Source organism: Neovison vison, chromosome X (assembly GCF_020171115.1).
Source record: "Neovison vison isolate M4711 chromosome X, ASM_NN_V1, whole genome shotgun sequence".
NCBI lineage: Eukaryota > Metazoa > Chordata > Mammalia > Carnivora > Mustelidae > Neogale > Neogale vison.
Genome location: NC_058105.1, coordinates 67,574,650 through 67,595,231, shown reverse-complemented (window position 1 = coordinate 67,595,231; position 20,582 = coordinate 67,574,650). Strand labels below are relative to the sequence as shown.

General features: G+C 35.7%; 1 protein-coding gene across 2 annotated transcripts in view; it reads right to left on the bottom strand.

Moving 5' to 3' along the window:
• The window catches only part of ABCB7 (ATP binding cassette subfamily B member 7), a 165,464-nt gene that overhangs the window by 31,340 nt on the left and 113,542 nt on the right, over positions 1-20,582 (bottom strand). For both annotated transcript variants that reach the window (XM_044235921.1, XM_044235922.1), the window contains exons 5-14: positions 14,671-14,803; positions 13,542-13,810; positions 12,836-12,924; positions 12,656-12,743; positions 10,146-10,320; positions 9,064-9,221; positions 8,339-8,502; positions 8,050-8,179; positions 4,478-4,649; positions 1,155-1,258 (exon numbers count right to left, since the gene is read on the bottom strand). In XM_044235921.1, the coding sequence (XP_044091856.1) occupies positions 1,155-1,258; positions 4,478-4,649; positions 8,050-8,179; positions 8,339-8,502; positions 9,064-9,221; positions 10,146-10,320; positions 12,656-12,743; positions 12,836-12,924; positions 13,542-13,810; positions 14,671-14,803 (1,482 nt within the window). The remainder of the gene's footprint in view (positions 1-1,154; positions 1,259-4,477; positions 4,650-8,049; positions 8,180-8,338; positions 8,503-9,063; positions 9,222-10,145; positions 10,321-12,655; positions 12,744-12,835; positions 12,925-13,541; positions 13,811-14,670; positions 14,804-20,582) is intronic.

Below are 20,582 nucleotides of genomic sequence, written 5' to 3'. Positions count from 1 at the left end.
AATGGGTTATGCTCTGTGATATAATAAAGTTACCTGACTCAAATAATGACTGTTAGGACTTTTAATTTGTGGTAAACGTGGATACTACCTTTGTAGGTATAAAGTTCTTGCAAGCAGATTCCTATTTGGAAGGGACAGAGGAGGAGGAGAGGAAGAGAGAATCTTAAGCAGGCTCCATGCCCATAGCAGAGCCAGATGCCAAACTCCACCTCATAACCCTGAGATCATGACCTGAGCTAAAATCAAGGGTCGGACACTTAACCGACTGAGCCACCCAGGCGCCCCAAGATTCCCCTTAAATAAAACGAATCCTTATGCTAAACAAGTCACTTAGATATTAAGCTATTTTAAACATACGGCAGATCAAATATGCCCTGAAACTTAACGACATATGCAAATATTATGCCATACATGCTGCAAAGCTGAAATTAAGCCTATCCTTCAACATTGGGTTTTTCCTATATATTTAAATAAAATGTAGATGAATGGAGGTAACTGACAGATAATCTGACTATCTTCAGTTCTAGATTAAGGGGATCCATTCATGAAATTATCATTATTATTAAGACTATTGTATTTAATGCAAAGGTATTGTTATGAAGTCTAACATAGTTGCTGAGTTGTACCATGACATCAAGTGTCACAACATCTCGGTGCTGCACAGTATATTTTTGTGAAATGAATATAAATTTATAACAGCACCACAGGCTGCGTGTGCCTGACTTGTACTTCAGTGAGTTGCTCCATGGTAAGTGAAAGGTTTTCTGGTGTATACTTGTGTCACAATCATTTACATGACCTATTTTCATGAGTGGTAAGTAGCAACAGCAGAAAGACTAAAACATTCTTCATCTGTCAGCAGATTAGGCAATTCTTACAAGCTTTGCAAGATGTAAGGATAATAGAATAGTCATAAGCTTCAAAAAGAAGACACTTTTGCAAATGGACTTAGCAATGTGATAACTGAATGCAACCTGACATTCTTATTATCAGCACTTGCCATATGGGGACAAAGGGCCAGATATTTTGCTCTACTGTACCTCCTACTGAAGTTCATTGAAAATATAAAAGAATATAGCCATTTTACTGAAACTTCCAAGCAGAAAAGTTAAGCATTGAGAATTGAAGAGCTCTGCATTTTCATCATCATTTACCTCTTCAGTAATTGAATCTAATGATGAAGTGGCTTCATCATAGAGAATGACTGGGGGGTCCTTCAAAATGGCTCTTGCAATTGCTACTCTTTGCTTTTCTCCTCCTGGTAAAGAAAAATTTAGTTTAAGAAAGTATAACATAAAGACATATTTTGTGTTTCTAGTATTTCTACCAATCATAACCACAAAGCAATGCCTTCAACATGTATCTTTACTCTGACCACTGTTAGTTTACTCAGAAGAGTCTAAGTTTATATATGATATCCTTTGACAAACTATATACCCTGGAACATAAATGTAATTCTGGATCCTGATTTTGTGACAGGAGAAAAAAACAAGGAGGAGAGGTAATAGCTTTGATTCCACAATTACTCCTCTCACCAAAAATATGCTCACACCGAGACTATGTTCATTACATATGTTATTTTATATTACTTCCCAATGGACAGCAACCACAGAGAGAAAAATTTCAGTATTAGAGAATCAAAAAAGCCAAAAACAAATATAGTATCTGAAACCTGGCAACTTGAAAACATGAAACTATGAATATTTATATTTACTTCTTAACAAAAATATACCATCTAGCCAGTATTCTTCTCAAGAGCTCTTTTTTTTAGAATTAATTAATATCTTTTATCATGCTCAGTTAGCCACTAGTTTTGGATGTAGTGTCCAATGATCATTAGTTATGTATAATACCCATTACACGTCACAACACATGTCCTCCTTAATACCCTTCACCCTGTTACCCACTTCCCCAAACAACTCCCTTCTCAAGGATTCTTTTGACAGATATTATTTTCACAGTACTCTTCAAAGTTAAAGGTGTACACTAGATAACACTAATTTCACCTTAGTTATTTGCTATGGGTCTCTAGAATAGCAGTATTTTAAAACCGAAAGAAAAGAGAGGCCCAGAAAGGTTTAATGATTTGCCCAAGATCACAGAGCAACTTCTAGTGGAATCTGGACTAGACCTGACTCCCAGTTCAGTGCTCTTCCTATCATAATATGCAAGCCTGTATTTGTTTCTAATAATTATTTTTCTTTAATTAATTAATTAATTTGACAGAGAGAGAGAGAGAGAGAGAGAGAGAGACCACAAGTAGGCAGAGAGTGGGGGGTGGGGAGCAGGCTCTCTGATCAGAGAGTCTGATGTGGGGCTCGATCCCAGGACCCTGAGATCATGACCTGAGCCGAAGGCAGAGGCTTAATCCACTGAGCCACCCAGGCGCCCCCCGTATTTGTTTCTAAATACACTCCAGTGAAAATAAAGTAATCGTTCTTTCCTCACTGCGACTCTTACAGGTCTAAGGTCATCAATCATACATAAACTATAGCTGAAAGTATAGAGGATGGTGCTTTGCTGAATAGGTCCCCTTTGGCTTCTTTTTTTCCCCATTATCCATTAATTTATCAATGTCTGAAAAAAACTTGTGTTTTTCAGTTTCAGTAACCTCTTGGGGAAACAGCGCCACCTGTTTACTACCTGGTACACCAAATAATATTTCAGTTTTATTTCTGCAATTATTATTTTCAACTTGTAAAAGAGGGCTCCTTATCTCTAATATTAATAAGTTTGTATTTATACTATCCACATTCTTCCCCATTTAATAAGATCAGAATTCTCCTACCAAAGCAGGCATCATGCCAGCACTACCTCCTTACCTACCTAGCAAATTAGTGGCAGAAACCTCCTAAAAGATAAAGATACTCAGAGGAAAGCCTAGTTTAGTCATGATTCTCAAATTTCAAGTGGAAACCAACCCAGTTTCAATTCTAATCAATAGAATTTTGGCACCTGGAGAAGAAATATTTGTTTGTTTCCTACCATAAATACTAGCATAGGTGCTAAATAATACTCATTTAGAGAGGTCTAGCTGTAGGGCAATGGATATTAGGCATAAAGAAAATTTCCTTAGCCATTCCTACTCCCAAAGACATGCAGAGAGGGGAAAAAATGATTGGAAAATGGCATGTGGCATAGCTATCTGAGGCAGTTTTATTTTGAGAGGTCTAGTTTATACTATGTGAAAACTTTGAGGTCTTTAAAATTAGCCAACTGGACAAATCATCTGGAGGTAGTCTAGTTAGCTGGGAACTACTCCTGTTAAGAGTAATGGTGAAGTATAAACAGGGACTGGAATGATGCAAGAATCTTCTACTACCAGCTGATAACCAAAATACTACAGACCAACTTAACTTGAAATCAATCTTTGCTTAATATTTTCTAAACTTAGGAAAAAACTTTCTAATGGAATGCAAATTCCCTGATGGCAAGTATATCTATGCATCATCTTATTAACTCTCAAAGCATTTAGCATGTTAGTCTGCACATAATATACACCTAATCAATGTTGTGAATAAATGAAGATGGTTTGTAATGAAAACGAATGGGGATTCATTAAATTCATGCAGAGTATTCTTCATTCTTTTTGTCTCACCTACATCCCTAATTTATATATTTCCTCCCTAAATTAAACTAGAATAAATGTAAAGGATACAGTGTGTTTATACTAGTTACATTAATACTTTCAGGCACAGATATCATACTTTTGGAATTCAAATAATTTTGGGTGAAAAAGTTTTTTTATGGATCCTCCAAAAAATTCAGTCATTACAGGAAAATTATTAAACACAGCAATCTCATAATTAAACACTTAAATAGAAATGTACAAGCCCCCAAGTTTACTTGACTACTGAACCAACAAGGACATGAAAACGAAACTGGCTTTAATAAAAGTATAGCAGTCGGCCCTCTGCTCAGCAGGGAGCCTGCTTCCTCCTCTCTCTCTGCCTGCCTCTCCATCTACTTGTGATTTCTCTCTGTCAAATAAATAAATTAAATCTTAAAAAAAAATAAAAAAAATAAAAGTATAGCAGTTAAGTACATCAAGTATAAAGAAGTCTAAAGTATTGAAAATATCCCATAATGATCTAGGAAATTATGATGAGATACACTATTTATTATCAAATTACTTTTCCCTACTCCTACTACTTTCTCAGGTGAGCAATGATACTGGCTTTCCTTTAATATTAAAATTATGGATGATACATTAATGCTGACCTGAGGATGTATTAGCAATTAACTATTAAGCATTTACAGTTTGCAAGTAAAATAAAAAAAAGAGACCTGCATGATTGAGAACAGTTGTTTCCAACATGTTGAATTATTTACAGTGATGGCTGAGACTGGGACCTTGTTGAAAGTGAATAGATGAGCACTAGGTGTGTACTCTGTCATTCATTTTCAAGAAAATGGCTCTGACAAATTCAAGTCTGATGGGAGTACACAAGCAGGAGTAGATCTAAAATCTGATTACCTGAAAGTTTGAGTCCTCGTTCCCCTACTTGTGTGTCATATCCATGTGGCATTCGAAGAATTGCATCATGGAGTCCAGCTAATTTTGCCACCGCGTACACCTCCTCAGGTGAAGCATGGATGTTTCCATATAAAAGGTTGTAGTAAATGGTATTGTGGAAGAGGACAGCATCCTGAAGCAGATTTATATATACGTACATATATATGTAATAATATATTATTAATAAATAATTCATAAATTCATCAAAAAAGTCTGGACTGATACTCAACAAATTGTTCATGGGGCTCGATCCCAGGACCTGGAGATCATAAGGCAGAAGCTTAGCCATCTGAGCCACCAGGCATCCCCTCTATCTCACTTTTTAAACAGCTGTATGATACTAACAATGTATTTATTTATTTCTCTACTGACAGACATTAATGTGGTTTCCAAATTTTTGCTACTACAAACAACGTTGGAATAAAATATTGTATATAGGACTTTTTACACTTGAGTATTTCTGTAAGAACGACCCCTAGAAACAGACTGATGAGTTAAAAAGTAAGCATATATCTGGCTCCCTGATCAGTAGGGAGTCTGCTTCTCCCTCTCCCCTTTCCCTCTTCTCCTTCTTGTGCTGTCACCTGTCAATTGAATGAAATCTTTTAAAAAAGGTTAAGCAGGGGCGCCTGGGTGGCTCAGCGGGTTAAGCCGCTGCCTTCGGCTCGGGTCATGATCCCAGGATCCTGGGATCGAGCCCCGCATCGGGCTCTCTGCTCAGCAGGGAGCCTGCTTCCCTCTCTCTCTCCCTGCCTCTCTGTCTACTTGTGATCTCTGTCTGTCAAATAAACAAATAAAATCTTTTAAAAAAAAGGTTAAGCATACATTTATCCTTTGATAGTATTGCCCGTCTTCCAAAATGGTCCAACAGTATACATACTCCAACCCATAGTGTATTAAGGGAATCGATCCCTATATATTCAACAACACTGCGTATTAATTAAGTTTCAGTTGTTGCTACTTTTGGGGGTAAAACGTGCTGTTTAAATTAGCACTTCCCTAGTTACTAATGAGGTTGAATATATATTTCTCAGAAGCTTTTAAAATGGGACACAGAAACAAGTTTTTTACTTGGACACAGAAAACAAAGGATTTATAAAATATAGATATCTTTTGGAGAAAGGTCACTACAAGCATTCAATTGATATTTCATTTTATTCTGATATAGCACACTAAAGTTAATGTACTTAAAGTGAACATCCAACTCCCACTTTTAGTCTCCAAATGGTTGGAAGTCAACAGTAAGATGAAATAAAATGGCTCCATTAGTTCACATTAACCAAGATAATTAACTAAGATCTTCTTTAACAAAACAATCAGCCCCAGTTTGAGATATTACTTCAAATAGTATTTTAATCATTTTATACCAACTACTGATATAAAATGTTCTCATTTTGAAATGGTACTTAAACCCACTAAGTTTAAAGTTCTATAAAGAGAAAATACTTACCTTTAAATATTTTATATTCAAAAAAGAGCTAACAAATACTAACTGAAAACTTTGAAAATACAAAAATATGATAAAATAAAAATTTATTAAATAATCCATAATGCTACCATGTATCAATAACTACTATCACCATTTTGGTTTATTTTCTCCTTTTTTCTCTAGTTATATATACTCATTTAGTATTATAAAATTGGGATTTTGTATTTTGCTTGGTATCCTCTTTTTAAGAAACTTTGTATTTGAGTATTTTTATGATAATATTATTTATAAGCAGCATATTTATAAATGGCTGTATGACATTTGATCCTATAGTGATAAATTTAACCATTTACTTATTGTTGGATAGTCACACTGTGAATTTCAACTTCTGCTATTATAAATAATGGTGTAATGAACATCTCTGCATATAAATATCTGTTCACTTCTCTGTTTATTTCCTTAAAACATCCTAGAGGCAGAATTACTGGAATAAATGGTATCAGTATTTTTCTGGCTATTGGTACAAATTGCCAAGTTGCTTGTCAGGAAAGCTGTATACTTCCACTGGCCAAACAACAGACTAGCCATTTTACACAGCCTTGCCCAAACTGGATGTTATGAATTCTAAAATCCTTGCTGGCAGGCAAAAAATGGTATTACATTGTTGATTTAATTTGGACTGGTAAGCCTTCCAGTGAGGATCAGCATCTTTTCTTTCATTTATTAACCATGTATATTTTTCCTTGTGAATAAAATGTTTTATTTTTCAAAAGGTCAAGGGCAACTGTTATATACCCTAAGAGAATGGCAGTAATCTAGCTGGATGGATGAGGACACCGAGCCCTAAGCACACACAGCCTAGAATTCAATTCACTCGATATACAGTTTAGGTCAATGTTTCTCAACACAGACTCTATGGATCACTAATTATCAGAATCATCTAGGATGCATATTCAAAAATGCAGGTTCCTGGGCCCCACACAGCCCTCCTAAGCCAGAACTAAGGTCCGTGAAAGAGTTGGAATTTCAATAATCTCCCTAGGCAAATCATGCACACTGATATTTGAGATTCTCAGTGAAAGAGGGAGGACAGTGCAGAGTGTCAATTCATTTGGGGACCTTTTAGAAGTTACATATCCCTGTCTGATCCCTTTCTTACAGTTGTCTCAACTTAATTCAGATTCTAGGCTGCAACTTGTTCCCAGGTCTCTCTATTCGCTTTTAGCATAAGAAAAACTCACATTCTATAAGGCCTCCCTGTTGTCTTCTCAGATTTTGCTCTAAATTTATTTTTCTCCTTAAAGTCGTTCAACAAATACTTATTAACTACTTACTACAGGTCAGACACAAACAGGACAAGTTGGTACAAAGACAAGGCATACAAACATGGAAGCAGATAGCCAAATTCCTTCACTATGTCAAAAACTGTTCAAAATCACAGTATTAGTTTTCATTTACTGAATAATTACGTGACGGACATTGTGCTTGGTGTTTTATAGTATATCATCTCTAATTCATAATAACTCTATCCTAAAAGACAAATGGTTATTATCCTTATTATAAAGATAAGGAAACTGAGGACCAAGACCACAGAACTTACAAGGGTTAGAGCTGGGGTTAGACTCCAGATCTGTTTTTCTTTAGCCTGGGCTCTTTCCTTTTTATTATGCTATCTTTCTAAGACTTAAAAAAAATCTTTCCATCATGCAGATTTTCCATTCATATTTTTAAAATATTTTTGGTAACAGAATTTAAACTGTAGGCCCTACTGCTTCCTACTTAATTAGCATATATTGACCTTTTTTTCCTTTTATTTGGGGGGGGAGAGAGCCAGCCCACAAGCAGAGTGGGGAGGGACAGATGGAGAGGGAAAGAGATAAGCCCAAGCAAGCTCTATGCCCAGCACAGAGGCCAGCATGGGGCTCGATCTCATAATCCCTGAGATCATGACTTGAGCCAAAATCAAGAGTCAGATGCTTAACCAACTGAGTCATTTAGGCGCCCCTATATTGACTCTCTGAATTCAAATTATTCTAATAAAAGATCTACCAACCCAATAAATCTTTCCCCAAATAGGTTTTTTCTTTTTTTTTTTTTTAAATACCTGAGGCACCACTCCCACTGCCCTCCGAAGGCTTTCCAGGCTCACATCTTGTATATTTTGACCAGCGAGGTAAATGTTACCCTTTTGAGGCTCATAGAAGCGAAACAACAGCCGTACTATTGTGCTTTTTCTGAAATTGGAGACAAGGAAAGGCTACATAATATTATTAACATTAGGGAACCCCTATTCTAAACAACTGTAATTATTTTATTATGATAAAGAAAAAAAACATTATATTGAGAATCATTAACCAATGATGTAGGATTTTATAAATAACTGAATTACCCACCCTGACCCACTACCTCCTACAATGGCCACTTTCTTTCCTGCAGGAACTTCAAAAGATATTCCACTAAGGACTTTCTGTCCCTCAATGTATTCAAAATGCACATTATCAAAGGCCACCGAAGCTGTCTGTGGTGTGATCTGAATGGGAGATGCCATTGCTTTGTCCTAGTAGGGAAGAGAAAAAAAAAGCCACTTTAGACACCATGTAGAGTACAGCCATGAAGACAATTTTCTACTTCACAAAGAGAAGAATGGAAATAATGGGGGAAGAAAAGGTTTGTAAGTAGAGCTAGACTACTTCCAAGCATGCTTTTAAAGATTTGTTTTTTCACTCTGCACTAAGGTCAGAAATTCTTAAATGCTTTAGTTTTTGAGCAATTTTGGAGAGCAGGTAGGAAGATGGTGGGCACGGGTGTAAGGAAGTTGAGGATGTGAGGAAAGGCAATCACACATTTTATATCGTTTTTAGCAGAAGTAAATCAAGTGCAAGTACAAATAATTCAAGTTAACAAGGTTCACAGGCTCTAGGTATAACATTTGCTAACACTGTAAGGTTTCTAAACATCGAAGTAAAGCTCTAAAAACCTCTTAATACACATGATATCTCCAATTCCTACAAAAAAGGAATAGTTCACTAACATGGTGATGTAAATATTCCCTTAGAACAATCCTATTCATGGGATGATATTCACATGCTTTTATAAAAGTACTGAATAGATTACTTACTTTAATTCGACTGTCTACCTTGAGTAGAGTAAACAAGGTGTTCATATCTATGAGTGCTTGTCTAGTTTCTCTATATACAGTCCCCAAAAAGTTAAGGGGTAATGAAAGTTGAAAAAGCAGTCCATTCACCATTACTAGATCTCCAACGGTAAGGGTACCTTAATATGTAGTTAGCAGAAGAAAAAAAAAAAACAACAACAGTGTTTTAGAGGTTATAAACTTTTCCAGCTTAAGACAGAAAATTTACATTCTATTATTCTGGAATATACTTCAAAAATGCATATAACTAGCAACTTGTAAGGCCTACTCAAATTTCAAAGCATTTTAATCCAAGATTCAGGAATATAGGGAACTTGATGTAAGTAGAATGGGAACTGCTTACCCATACACTATACATAATATTTTTTTAAAAAAGGAATGGTTTAAGGGAAGATAGAAATGGATGGCTAGAAATCTTTCCCTTCTTCCTAAGACACTAGCAAGTTACTTTGTAATGTGAAATAGAAATTTTTGTAAAATATATATTAAAAAATTGGAGCAAATGAGTATATGACTGGGAATGATAAACCATGTATTAAAGATACACTGAATGAACAAATCCTGAGTGGGCAGTTTATAGAAAGGAGGCAGAGACATTATTTACTTTTGAAATGTTTTACAAATCAATCGGTCTAATTAAAATGTAACTAGTAATTGTAATTGTAATCCTTTGTACTAAACACTAAATTAATTACACTGCTTTCCGGGTCCACAGAGAAACAGAAATTAGAAATATTAAATGCTAAAAAAAGAAGTTATTCCTGAAACAATCAGTATGTAGCCCCACAAAATGTATAAACAGTAGTCCTAATTAATGAGGGAGCTAGTGCTAAACTTACAGTGTCAAACAAAAGGAAGTTAAAAAACATTATCATACAATTAAGAAAACACATTCTGATACAAAAAGGAAAGCACTCCAAGGATGTTAAAGCACCTTATTGAACATGCTTTATAGTAAGACTAATATATACATTCCTTTCATTAATCTTTATTTATAAAGGTTAAGTAAAGTATCTTTAATGTGAACACTGCAGATCCATTACCTGCCACAATTCCCTGACTGGCGAGCACCATAATAGCTGTTAAACCAACACTGAAAATAGCACTTTGGCCAAAGTTCAGCATAGCCAGAGTAGAGGTACTTTTCAATGAAGCAGTTTCATATGTCTTCAGAAATCTATCATATCTTTGTGCTTCATAGTTTTCATTATTAAAATACTACAAAACAAACAAAAATAGTAATTATATGCAAGTACAATTAGAATTTATTCTCTTAAAGGCAATCCATGGGGTGGGAGAAGATATTTGCAAATGACACTACAGATAAAGGGCTGATATCCAAGATCTATAAAGAATTCCTCAAACTCAACACACATAAAACAGATAATCACATTAAAAAATGGGCAGAAGACATGAACAGACACTTCTCCAATGAAGCCATACAAATGGCTAACAGACACAAGAAAAAATGTTCTTCATCATTAGCCACTGCGAGATTCAAATCAAAACCACGTTGAGATACCACCTTACACCAGTTAGAATGGCCAAAATCAACAAGATAGTAAACAACATGTGTTGGAGAGTATGTGGAGAAAGGGGAACCCCCTTACACTGTTGGTGGGAATGCAAGTTGGTGCAGCTACTTGGGAAAACAGTGTGGAGATTCCTTAAGAAATTAGAAATAGACCCTATGATAGACCAGGTCCCTATGACCCTGCAATTACACTACTGGGTATTTACCCCAAAGATACAGATGTAGTGAAAAGAAGGGCCATCTGTACCCCAATGTTCATAGCAGCAATGGCCACAGTCGCCAAACTGTGGAGAGAGCCAAGATGCCCTTCAACAGACAAATGGATAAAGAAGATATGGTTCATATATACAATGGAATATTACGCCTCCATCAGAAAGAATGAATACCCAACTTTTGTATCAACATGGATGAAACTGGAGCAGATTATGCTGAGTGAAATAAGTCAAGCAGAGAGAGTCAATTATCATATGGTTTCACTTACTTGTGGAACATAAGGAATAAATGGAGGACATTAGGAGATGGAAAGGAAAAGTGAATTGGGGGAAATCGGAGGGGGAGACGAACCATGAGAGACTGTGGACTCTGAGAAAGAAACTGAAGGTTTTGGAAGGGATGTCGGTGGGGAGATGGGTGAGCCTGGTGGTGGGTATTAAGGAGGGCATGTGTTACATGGAGCACTGGGTGTGGTGCATAAACAATGAATCTTGGAACATTGAAAAAATAAAATAAAATAAAATAAAATAAAAAATAGGGCGCCTGGGTGGCTCAGTGGGTTAAGCTGCTGCCTTCGGTTCAGGTCATGATCTCAGGGTCCTGGGATCGAGGCCCGCATCGGGCTCTCTGCTCAACAGGGAGCCTGCTTCCTCCTCTCTCTCTGCCTGCCTCTCTGCCTGCTTGTGATCTCTCTCTGTCAAATAAATAAATAAAATCTTAAAAAAAATAAAGTAAAATAAAAATAAAATAAAATAATGAATCTTTTTAAAAACTAAAAAAAAAAGAATTTATTCTCTGAAGTGATTGGTATCCTTTTCATCTGACCTCATGTATGGATACAATTTTATACCGCACACTCCATTTTAAAAAATGACTTTCAATACACTGGACTATGGTACTCCTATAGTTCTCCACAATGAACTGTATTTGAAAAGTCCATGAAATTGATCTCATTCTGATGAATGTCTGGTTAATTTTCTTTGAAGATTTTATTCTTTTATTTAATAGGGAAAGACAGAGATCACAAGTAGGCAGAGAGGCAGGCACAGAGAGAGGGGGAAATAGGCTCCCCGCTGAGCAGAGAGCCCAATGCGGGGCTCGATCCTAGGGCCTTGGGACCATGACCTGAGCCGAAGGCAGTGGCTTAACCCACTGAGCCATCTAGGCACCCCTAAGAAAAAGCTGTTAATGGCATTTCCTTCACAAAGCCTTCCCCTGATCCCTTGAGACCGAAATGACAGTTCTCATTGCCCCTACCGCCATTACACCTTCTTATATAGTTACCTGCATACTTACTTTAACTCTCCCAGTTAATGGAGTTAAATCTGGGAGGGCAGGAGGGCAAGGGCTAAATATTAATCATTTTTTACCACCCTCCCCCATCACAAGACCAAGTGTAGGGCTTTGGACATAAAAAGCATTCAGTAATATTTGTTAAACGGAAAAATGAACATATAAATGAAAGAATAATGGAAAGCAGTATGTTAGGTTCTCTGAGGGCTAGAAAGTCAAGAACTTACATGTCTGACTAGCTTAGTGTTCATTCTGAATCAAGGTGCTACCTATACTTTTCTCACCTATAAATTAATTCAGAAGGTAAAATTCTGATGCTGCCAGACAAAAATGGAGGCAGAAAGAGAAGACAATTTCCAAATAAGGAAAAATAACAAAGTCCAATTACTCTGTCATAACTAGAGATCCTATCCTCATCTAAAACTCTAACTTAACAGCACCTATTCCATTAAATGGCAGAACAAATCTTTGTGCAATGTGGAAGGCAGAGGAAAGTATAATTAAACATATTACCTTCACAGTTTCATAATTCAGCAGCGAGTCTATGGCAGCGTTACCTGCATCATTATCCGCTTTGTTCATTTCTATTCTAAATCTAGTTCTGTAAGACAAAGATGTGCACAGGCATGAAATTTTTATTATAATAGCATAGCTAATTTCTGAACCTTGACTGGCTCCTGGGAAATACTTTACCTCCACCGTGTAACAGCAACTGTGAATGCTGTGTATGCACCAAGAGTCCCGAGGGTTACCAATGCAAACTGGGCACCACATCTATAATACTGGAGAAGCCAAAAGAAGAATTTACAGTCATTGTTCTTGCCAAATAGTTTATAATCTACAACAGCAAATATCAGTCAAAAGATTTTAATAAAAGCATGCTGATGGGAAGTTGTATAAATAAATGTGTGAGGAATCAAATACCTTAGAAAAGCTACCCTAGGGAGCAAGGGAAGAAAGCCAAACACTTGCCACATTGATACTACTGTCAAATGCTGATAAAAAATAACCAAATAAGCCTTAAGAGGAATAAAGAGTATATATACAGTTTAAATTATAAAATATGAAATTGCTTAGATTATAAATGGTGAACAATCTAGGTAATCTGAGCATACCATTCCAAAGTCATACACAAATATCTCTGCCAAAACAATTACAAGCACTAATTAAACAACTGATGTATGTGTTGAACTGACCAGCTCTTTACAATAACAACATGATAAAGATTTTGGACAGTCTCTTGAAGCTTGTGGCAAATAATTAAATTAACTGCATAACTCTTCTCATACCATGGAATTTTGCTTTCAAACCATGAACATTCAATAGCACACCACCTTCAAATACTAAATAGCCACTAATGAGAATGTAAGATAAAAGCTTATTATGAAAAATGTCTTACCAAAATACCACTGACAAGAGTCACCTCAAACATGATGGGAAGGAGATTAAATACTAAAGCACTCAGGACAAAACTGATACCCCTTGTCCCTCTGTCAATAGCCTTTGATAAAGCTCCTGTCTGTCTACTCAGGTGGAAAGCCAGATCCAGGTTGTGCAGATGGAGAAAGACATTTCTGGCTATTCTTCGGATTGAATTTTGGGCCACCTTGCCAAATACTGCATTTCGAACTTCATTAAAAAAGGCAGCTCCAGCTCTTGATACACCATCTAACAATACATTCAAAAGAAAAAAAAACTGGGTTATAAAAACGTTAGAATCATAGGTATAAAATGTTAAGTATATAGTAAGTAAGAAAGTGTTTATACAATAAATGAATACATCACAGAATACTTAAAGTAAAAGAAACCTAGAAAGAAAGCACCTAACCTAGTGACTACCAATCTTTCTACCACTATGGATCCCTTTCATTGTTATTTCCCTCTATAAATTCCAGATGTTGAAAGATTTTTTCCAACTAAATACTTTTAATAAAGAGCAGTCTATCTGGCCTTATTGTGGACAAATTCTAATCTACTTCAATTCCCCCAAATAACAAATGATAAAATCGAGATCCTAAAAAATCAAGTGCCTTGACTAAAGCATGTCCCCATTCAAATCTCCTGAGTCTCACAAAGTGTCCTTCCTAATGCATGAGGGAACAAAGTAACATGTTCTGTTCTTTACAAATGGTAAATTTGTGTCATGGTTATGGAATATAATTCAAAAAGACATTAATGTACGCATATCATTATTTAGCTATTTCCCATTAAATAATTAACAACAGCAAGAAAATGACTAGAATTATTGAAAAGGTTATCTGATAGACTATCAGAAGTGGTTGTTATGAATTCAATGTCTTATTTCATGTTATTTTTTTCTAGAACTTGAAAAATGAGGCTGTTAGAGAATTTTTAGAAAGTGTACTATAAAAAGAATTTTTAAAAACCACATTTCAAATATCTCACATAAAATGATAAACGTCCAAAATGCTAAATGTGTTTGTGGTGAAAAGTTCATCTTCTCAAATATGATGAAACCCTCTTGAAGAAAGTCAACACCTGTAGACAGATCAAAGAATCACACATACAGCCAATCAGAACTGCCGTTGCCATGGTTGCAACTGTATTTGGTGCATCACTCAGGTTCAACATGTTTCCCGACATCTGGTTGAGGCTGTCTACAGCATATTTAAACATGAAGGGGACCACAATATTCATGGCCTAAAAATATAAAAGCAACAATTAACCATCATAAATAAATGTACTCTCTAAAAGTAAAAATATTTACCTTAAGTTAGTATTTATGGGAATGTTTAGATATTAATCATTTATTAGTAATGAAATGATTTTCCCAGTTTACAAAGATAAAATCTTTGGCAGTGGAGAGCTGTCATTTCAGAATTTCTACCTCACACTGACTGCCATGTTAATATTCATTTAAAAGCGACAAGCATTAGTCAAATGCTCATGCCTCCATGAAATAATCCCTGATCATCTACTCAAAATGCTCTCTCCATTATCTGAAATTGCTACAGAGCTTATGACACTTAAGGCAAACTGTCTTATCATCATTTATGTAAATATTTTTCTTTCTTACTAGATCCTTGATGATCTGTATCATAATCCTACACTTGTTCTGTACTACTATGCTTTGTATTTAGTAGATATCCAATCAAATACATAAAATTATTTGTTCACCAAAATAACAGTGAAACTAAAATATTTAGTGAAAATGTATTTCAAAAGTAGATAAATTACAAGTATCTGTGGCTGACTGACTACTTGGGAAAAAACACAAAAATCGTAGATCTATTTGCCCCACAAAAAGATTCCTTTGGTCAGAGAAGAGGTGGGGAATGAATGAAATAGGTGAAGGAAATGAAGAAGTACAAACTTTTGGTTTAAAGATAAGTGAGTCATGGAGACAAAAAGTATGGCATAAGAAATAGAGTCAATAACACTGTAATAATGTTGTATGGTGACTACATTTTTGTGGTGAGCGCTGAGTAATGTACAGAATTGCTGGATCACTTTGCTGTGTACCTGAAACTAATTTTGACATCATATGTCAACTATAACTCAGTAATAAAAATTTAAGAAGATTCCTTTGCTCCAATACTAAACAAAACTCACTATATACCAAACTAAGCTTTCAAAAACCAACCTATTTGTCTAAGAGAATACACCAGAAAATATGAAAATTATGGGTATACTGCTTTCATATATTCAAGGCACATTTCACATTTTCTGCAAGGTTATAGTATCAAAAACATCAACTATCACTTAAGAACAGAAAACTGATCAGAATGCCAAAGCTTTAAAGAAATTAAGTTCATGTATATCAATAACATATGAAAGCAATTCTTTTTTTTTTAATTTTTATTTATTTGAGAGAGAGATGGAGAAGCAGACTCCCTGCTGAGCAGGGCACCCAAAGTGATGCTCAATCCCAGGACCCTGAGATCATGACCTGAGTCAAAGGCAGCAGCTTAACAGATTTAGCCACCCAGGCACCCTGAAAGCAAGTCTGTAAGGCTTAACAAAAACAATGAAATCCCAGCTCTTGTTAATCCCATTATTGTATCATTCATCTTTGTTAAACATAAAAAATATTGTCAACAAGCCTAAGTTTAGCTGACAGCTGACAGGAGCTATGTAAATCTTACCAATCAAGATTTCAAAGTAAAGTATACAAGTGTCCTAGCAACCAAGTGAGTTCAACAATACCATTAAAATATGCAGCAGATGTTGGACCACGTTTAAGAATGTAACACTTCGGGAAAAATTGCTTAACATTTTTTCTAACTTCTAAAATATAATCTAATAGAATAGCAAGTTTGAAGTATGATAAATTTCTCAATTTTTATTTCTATATAATCATATAACCTCAAGCTCTTGCTTCTGCTTGAAATGGTCTGCCTGCCTGATTTATCTTTCTTCCTTTCCATTTTTTAAAACCCACTCTGAATACCATTCCCATCATGATGTCTTCTCTGAAACCTGCAGCCCATTTGACACTTTTCATTTGCAAACTCCTTTTTTTCACAGTTTATATACCTCAGTATTTGTCCTTTTTACTATATATTTATCATTTGCTTTCCAGGTGCAATGTTCACGCATATACTGGCTTCTCAACCTCAGTTCACAAAACTTTTGTGGCAAAACAAACATTTTGTGAACAGCTACCAGAGACACGTATGGTACTAGGTATCTTTCACAAAGGTGAGAACTGAATGACATAATTCCATTCAATGGACAGGCCTGTAATTGAGGAAACTTAGGTTCCATGGGGTTTAATGACCTGTCTGATAAGCAGCAGAGCTAGGATTAAAATCCAAGACTGACTTGAAATTCAGAATTTTTTCTAGAATACCATTGCCATATTAGCAGCTCATAAAGCAAGGGATCATATTATTCTACTTCATTTGTACCCTAAAGTAGATGCTCTCAAATGTGTTATTGTAACCAGCATAAAGTACGGCATAAATAATTTTTAAAAATTTGAGCAGATTCCAGTGTTTCTGTATAATAAGACCACATCCCCCTCACTTGCATTCTAATACAATTTCCTGAGCAGGAGAAAAAGTGATAGTTAGAGCTAGCACACAATTCTCATAACTTACAGCCCATTGTATCTTTGTCGCAGCCAGAGTGAGTAGTGACTAAAAATAATGTATCATCAAGAGAGTTGTGTTATTTTACTTTCTTGGAAATGTGTTTGGGTCTGGTCAAATTTGGGACCATCCTTATAAATGTATGTAAATTATCATCTGTCCTGTATTTTAATTGACAGAAAAAAGGAAGTTAGCACATTTCTAAGAACATGTACTACCTCTAATAATAACTACTGATTACTTCCAGTTTTCCCCCAAAAAAGTAATTTTAGAAAGGAAAGAAATTTTAAAATACCAAAGAAACAGAAAGGAGTATATTTATGTGTAGATGTTTTTATTAGTATATGTATGTTGGCTGCAGTGGCCTTGTGGTACTTTGAGCATAGGGGGTGGCAAATATTGGTTTTCCCTCATACTCTGTCTTCACAAGAACTACACTTAAACCACCTCAGAGAAATGTAAATTTAAAAAAAACCTTTTCTTCTGAAATAATTACAGACTCACAGGAAGTTGCAAAAGTGGTACAAAGAGACTCATAACCCTTCACTCAGTGTCTCCTAATGATGACATCTTATATAGCTGTAGTTGAATATCAAGACCAAAAATGTACACTGGCACATTACTATTAACCAGATTACAGAACTAATTTAATTTTTATCATACTTAAATATGTATTCATGTATGTGTGTGGTTTCTATGTGTTGCCTATATGGTCCTATGCCATTTTATCCCATCTTCAGATCCATGTAACCATCACCACAGTCAAGATACAGAACTACTGGGGTGCCTGGGTGGCTCAGTGGGTTAAGCCGCTGCCTCCGGCTCAGGTCATGATCTCAGGGTCCTGGGATCGAGTCCCGCATCGGGCTCTCTGCTCAGCAGGGAGCCTGCTTCCTCCTCTCTCTCTGCCTGTCTCTCTGCCTACTTGTGATCTCTGTCTGTCAAATAAATAAATAAAATCTTTAAAAAAATTAAAAAAAAAAAAAAAAGATACAGAACTACTCCATCACAACAAAGAAATCTCTTATGCTACCTCTTTATAATCACTCCAATCCCACATTGCCCCACACCTAAACCCCTGTCCTCTGGCAACCACTAATCTGTGCTTTAACTCTATAGTTTAGTCATTTTGAGAATTTTATATATATATAAAATATATGGAATCATATAGTTCATAATCTTTTGAGACTGACCTTTTTCTTCACTCAGGGTTCATCAAGGATGATGCACGTATCAACAGCTTATTTTTAAAGATTTATTTATTTGAGAGAGGGAAAAAGTATGCACATGTATGGAGGGGAGGGAGAGAGGGAGAGAGAGAGTCTTTAGCAGACTCTGTGCCAAGCATGGAGCCCAACATGGGGCTCAATCTCATGATCCTCATATCATGACCTAAGCTGAAACGGAGTCTGATGTTTAACCAGCTGCATCACGCAGGTGCCCCTCAATAGCTCATTTTTTTTAATTTAAATTTTTTTTTCCAATTTATTTATTTTCAGAAAAACAGTATTCATTATTTTTTCACCACACCCAGTGCTCCATGCAAGCCGTGCTTCAAGGAGCATTTATGAACATGTTTCAAACAACAAAAAGTAGAATGTCTCATCAGATTAAGAGAACATAAAGAAGAACCAAACGAAAAATCCAGAACCAAAAAAATATAATGACTGATTTTAAAAAAATATGAATGTATGGGTTCTAAGAAGAATGGAGAGGACAAAGGAAAGAATCAGTCAACTTGAAAACAGAACAATAAAATTTATTGAATATGAACAACAGAGAGAAAACACTAAAAAGGGGGGGGAGGGCACAAGACTCTGGGATCTATGGGACTATAAAATAAAGATCTATCACTCCTCTTTAGAGTCTCAGAAGATAAGAAGAGAAAATCTGAGGCTGGAAAGAGTATTCCAATAAATAATGACTAAAAATTCCCCAAATCTGGCAAAAGACGTAAACTTACAGATTCAAGAAGATAAGTAACCCCCGGTTAGGGAAAACCCAAAAAAATTCACATAAAGACACATTATAATTAACATTCCAAAAGCTAAAGACAAATTTAAAAATCTTAAAAGCAGCCAGATAGAAACAATACATTATGTATAAGGGGAAAACAATTTGAAGAAACCAGATTTCCAGGGAGGCCAGCAGGAAGTGGCACAGTTTTCAAGTGGTAAAAGTAAAGAACTGTCAATTTAGAATCCTGTAATCAGCAAAATTAGCCTTCAGAAATGAAAGGAATATCAAGACCCTTTCAGGTTAAGGAAAACTAAAAACTAGTCACTAGCAGACCTCCTCTAAAAGAACTTCTAAAGCAAACTCTTCATACACATGGGAAATGGTAGCAGATGGAAACCTGGAACGTCAGAAATGAAGGAAAAGTAACAGAAATAGTAAATATCTGTGCAAATATAGTAGCCTATTCTCTTAAGTTCTTTAAAATATGCTCGATGGACAAAAGCAAAAGTTAAATCATTGACTAATGGAGTTTTCACTGTATACAGATGTAATACACAAGATAACCTATAAATATAAATGGGAAGGTAAAGGGACTTAAAGAGTAGTAATGCTTTTACATTTCACTTGACATGGTAAAATACTGATTCTAAGGAAACTATGAGAAGTTCAGTATCAATATTGTAATTCCTAGAGCAACTACAAAAAAATTATAGGAGTACATAGATTAAAAGGCACAATAGATAAAGTAAAATGGGATAGTAAAACATGCTTAAATAACACAAAAGATGAAAGGAAAGATGAAATGGAGTAATAAAAGAGGAAACTGGCACAAAACAAGTAATAAAATGGTAGGCCAAACTCCAAATTTCTCAATAATTATAAATATAATTATCAACAAATTATAACCAATATAAGCAAATAATTATTAATATATCAATATAGTAATGAACCAACATTTTAAAAAATTACAATACCCCAGTGCCTGGGTGGCTCAGTCAGTTAAGCATCTACCCTCAGTTCAGGTCATGATCCTAGGATCCTGAGACTGAGCTCCACATTAGGCTCCCTGCTCAGCGGGGAGTCTGCAGCTTCCTCTCCCCCTGCCCCTCCCCCTGTTCGTACTCTCTCACTTTCAAATAAATAAATAAAATCTTTAAAAAAATTAAAATAACCCTCCACCAAAGAAATCCTGAAGTACAAACCTAACCCACGATTTCTCAACCTTCAGCACTACATTCTGTCTTAGATAATTCTTTCTTATGAGAAGAGACATTCTGTACATTTTAGGATGTTTAGCAGTGTCCTTAATGTCTACCTACTATACGCTAGTGGCACCCTCATCCCCAACTGTCACCATCAAAAATGTCTCCAGATAGTGCCAAATGTCCCCTGAAAGGCAAAGTCACCCCTGGTTGGAAACCAATGGT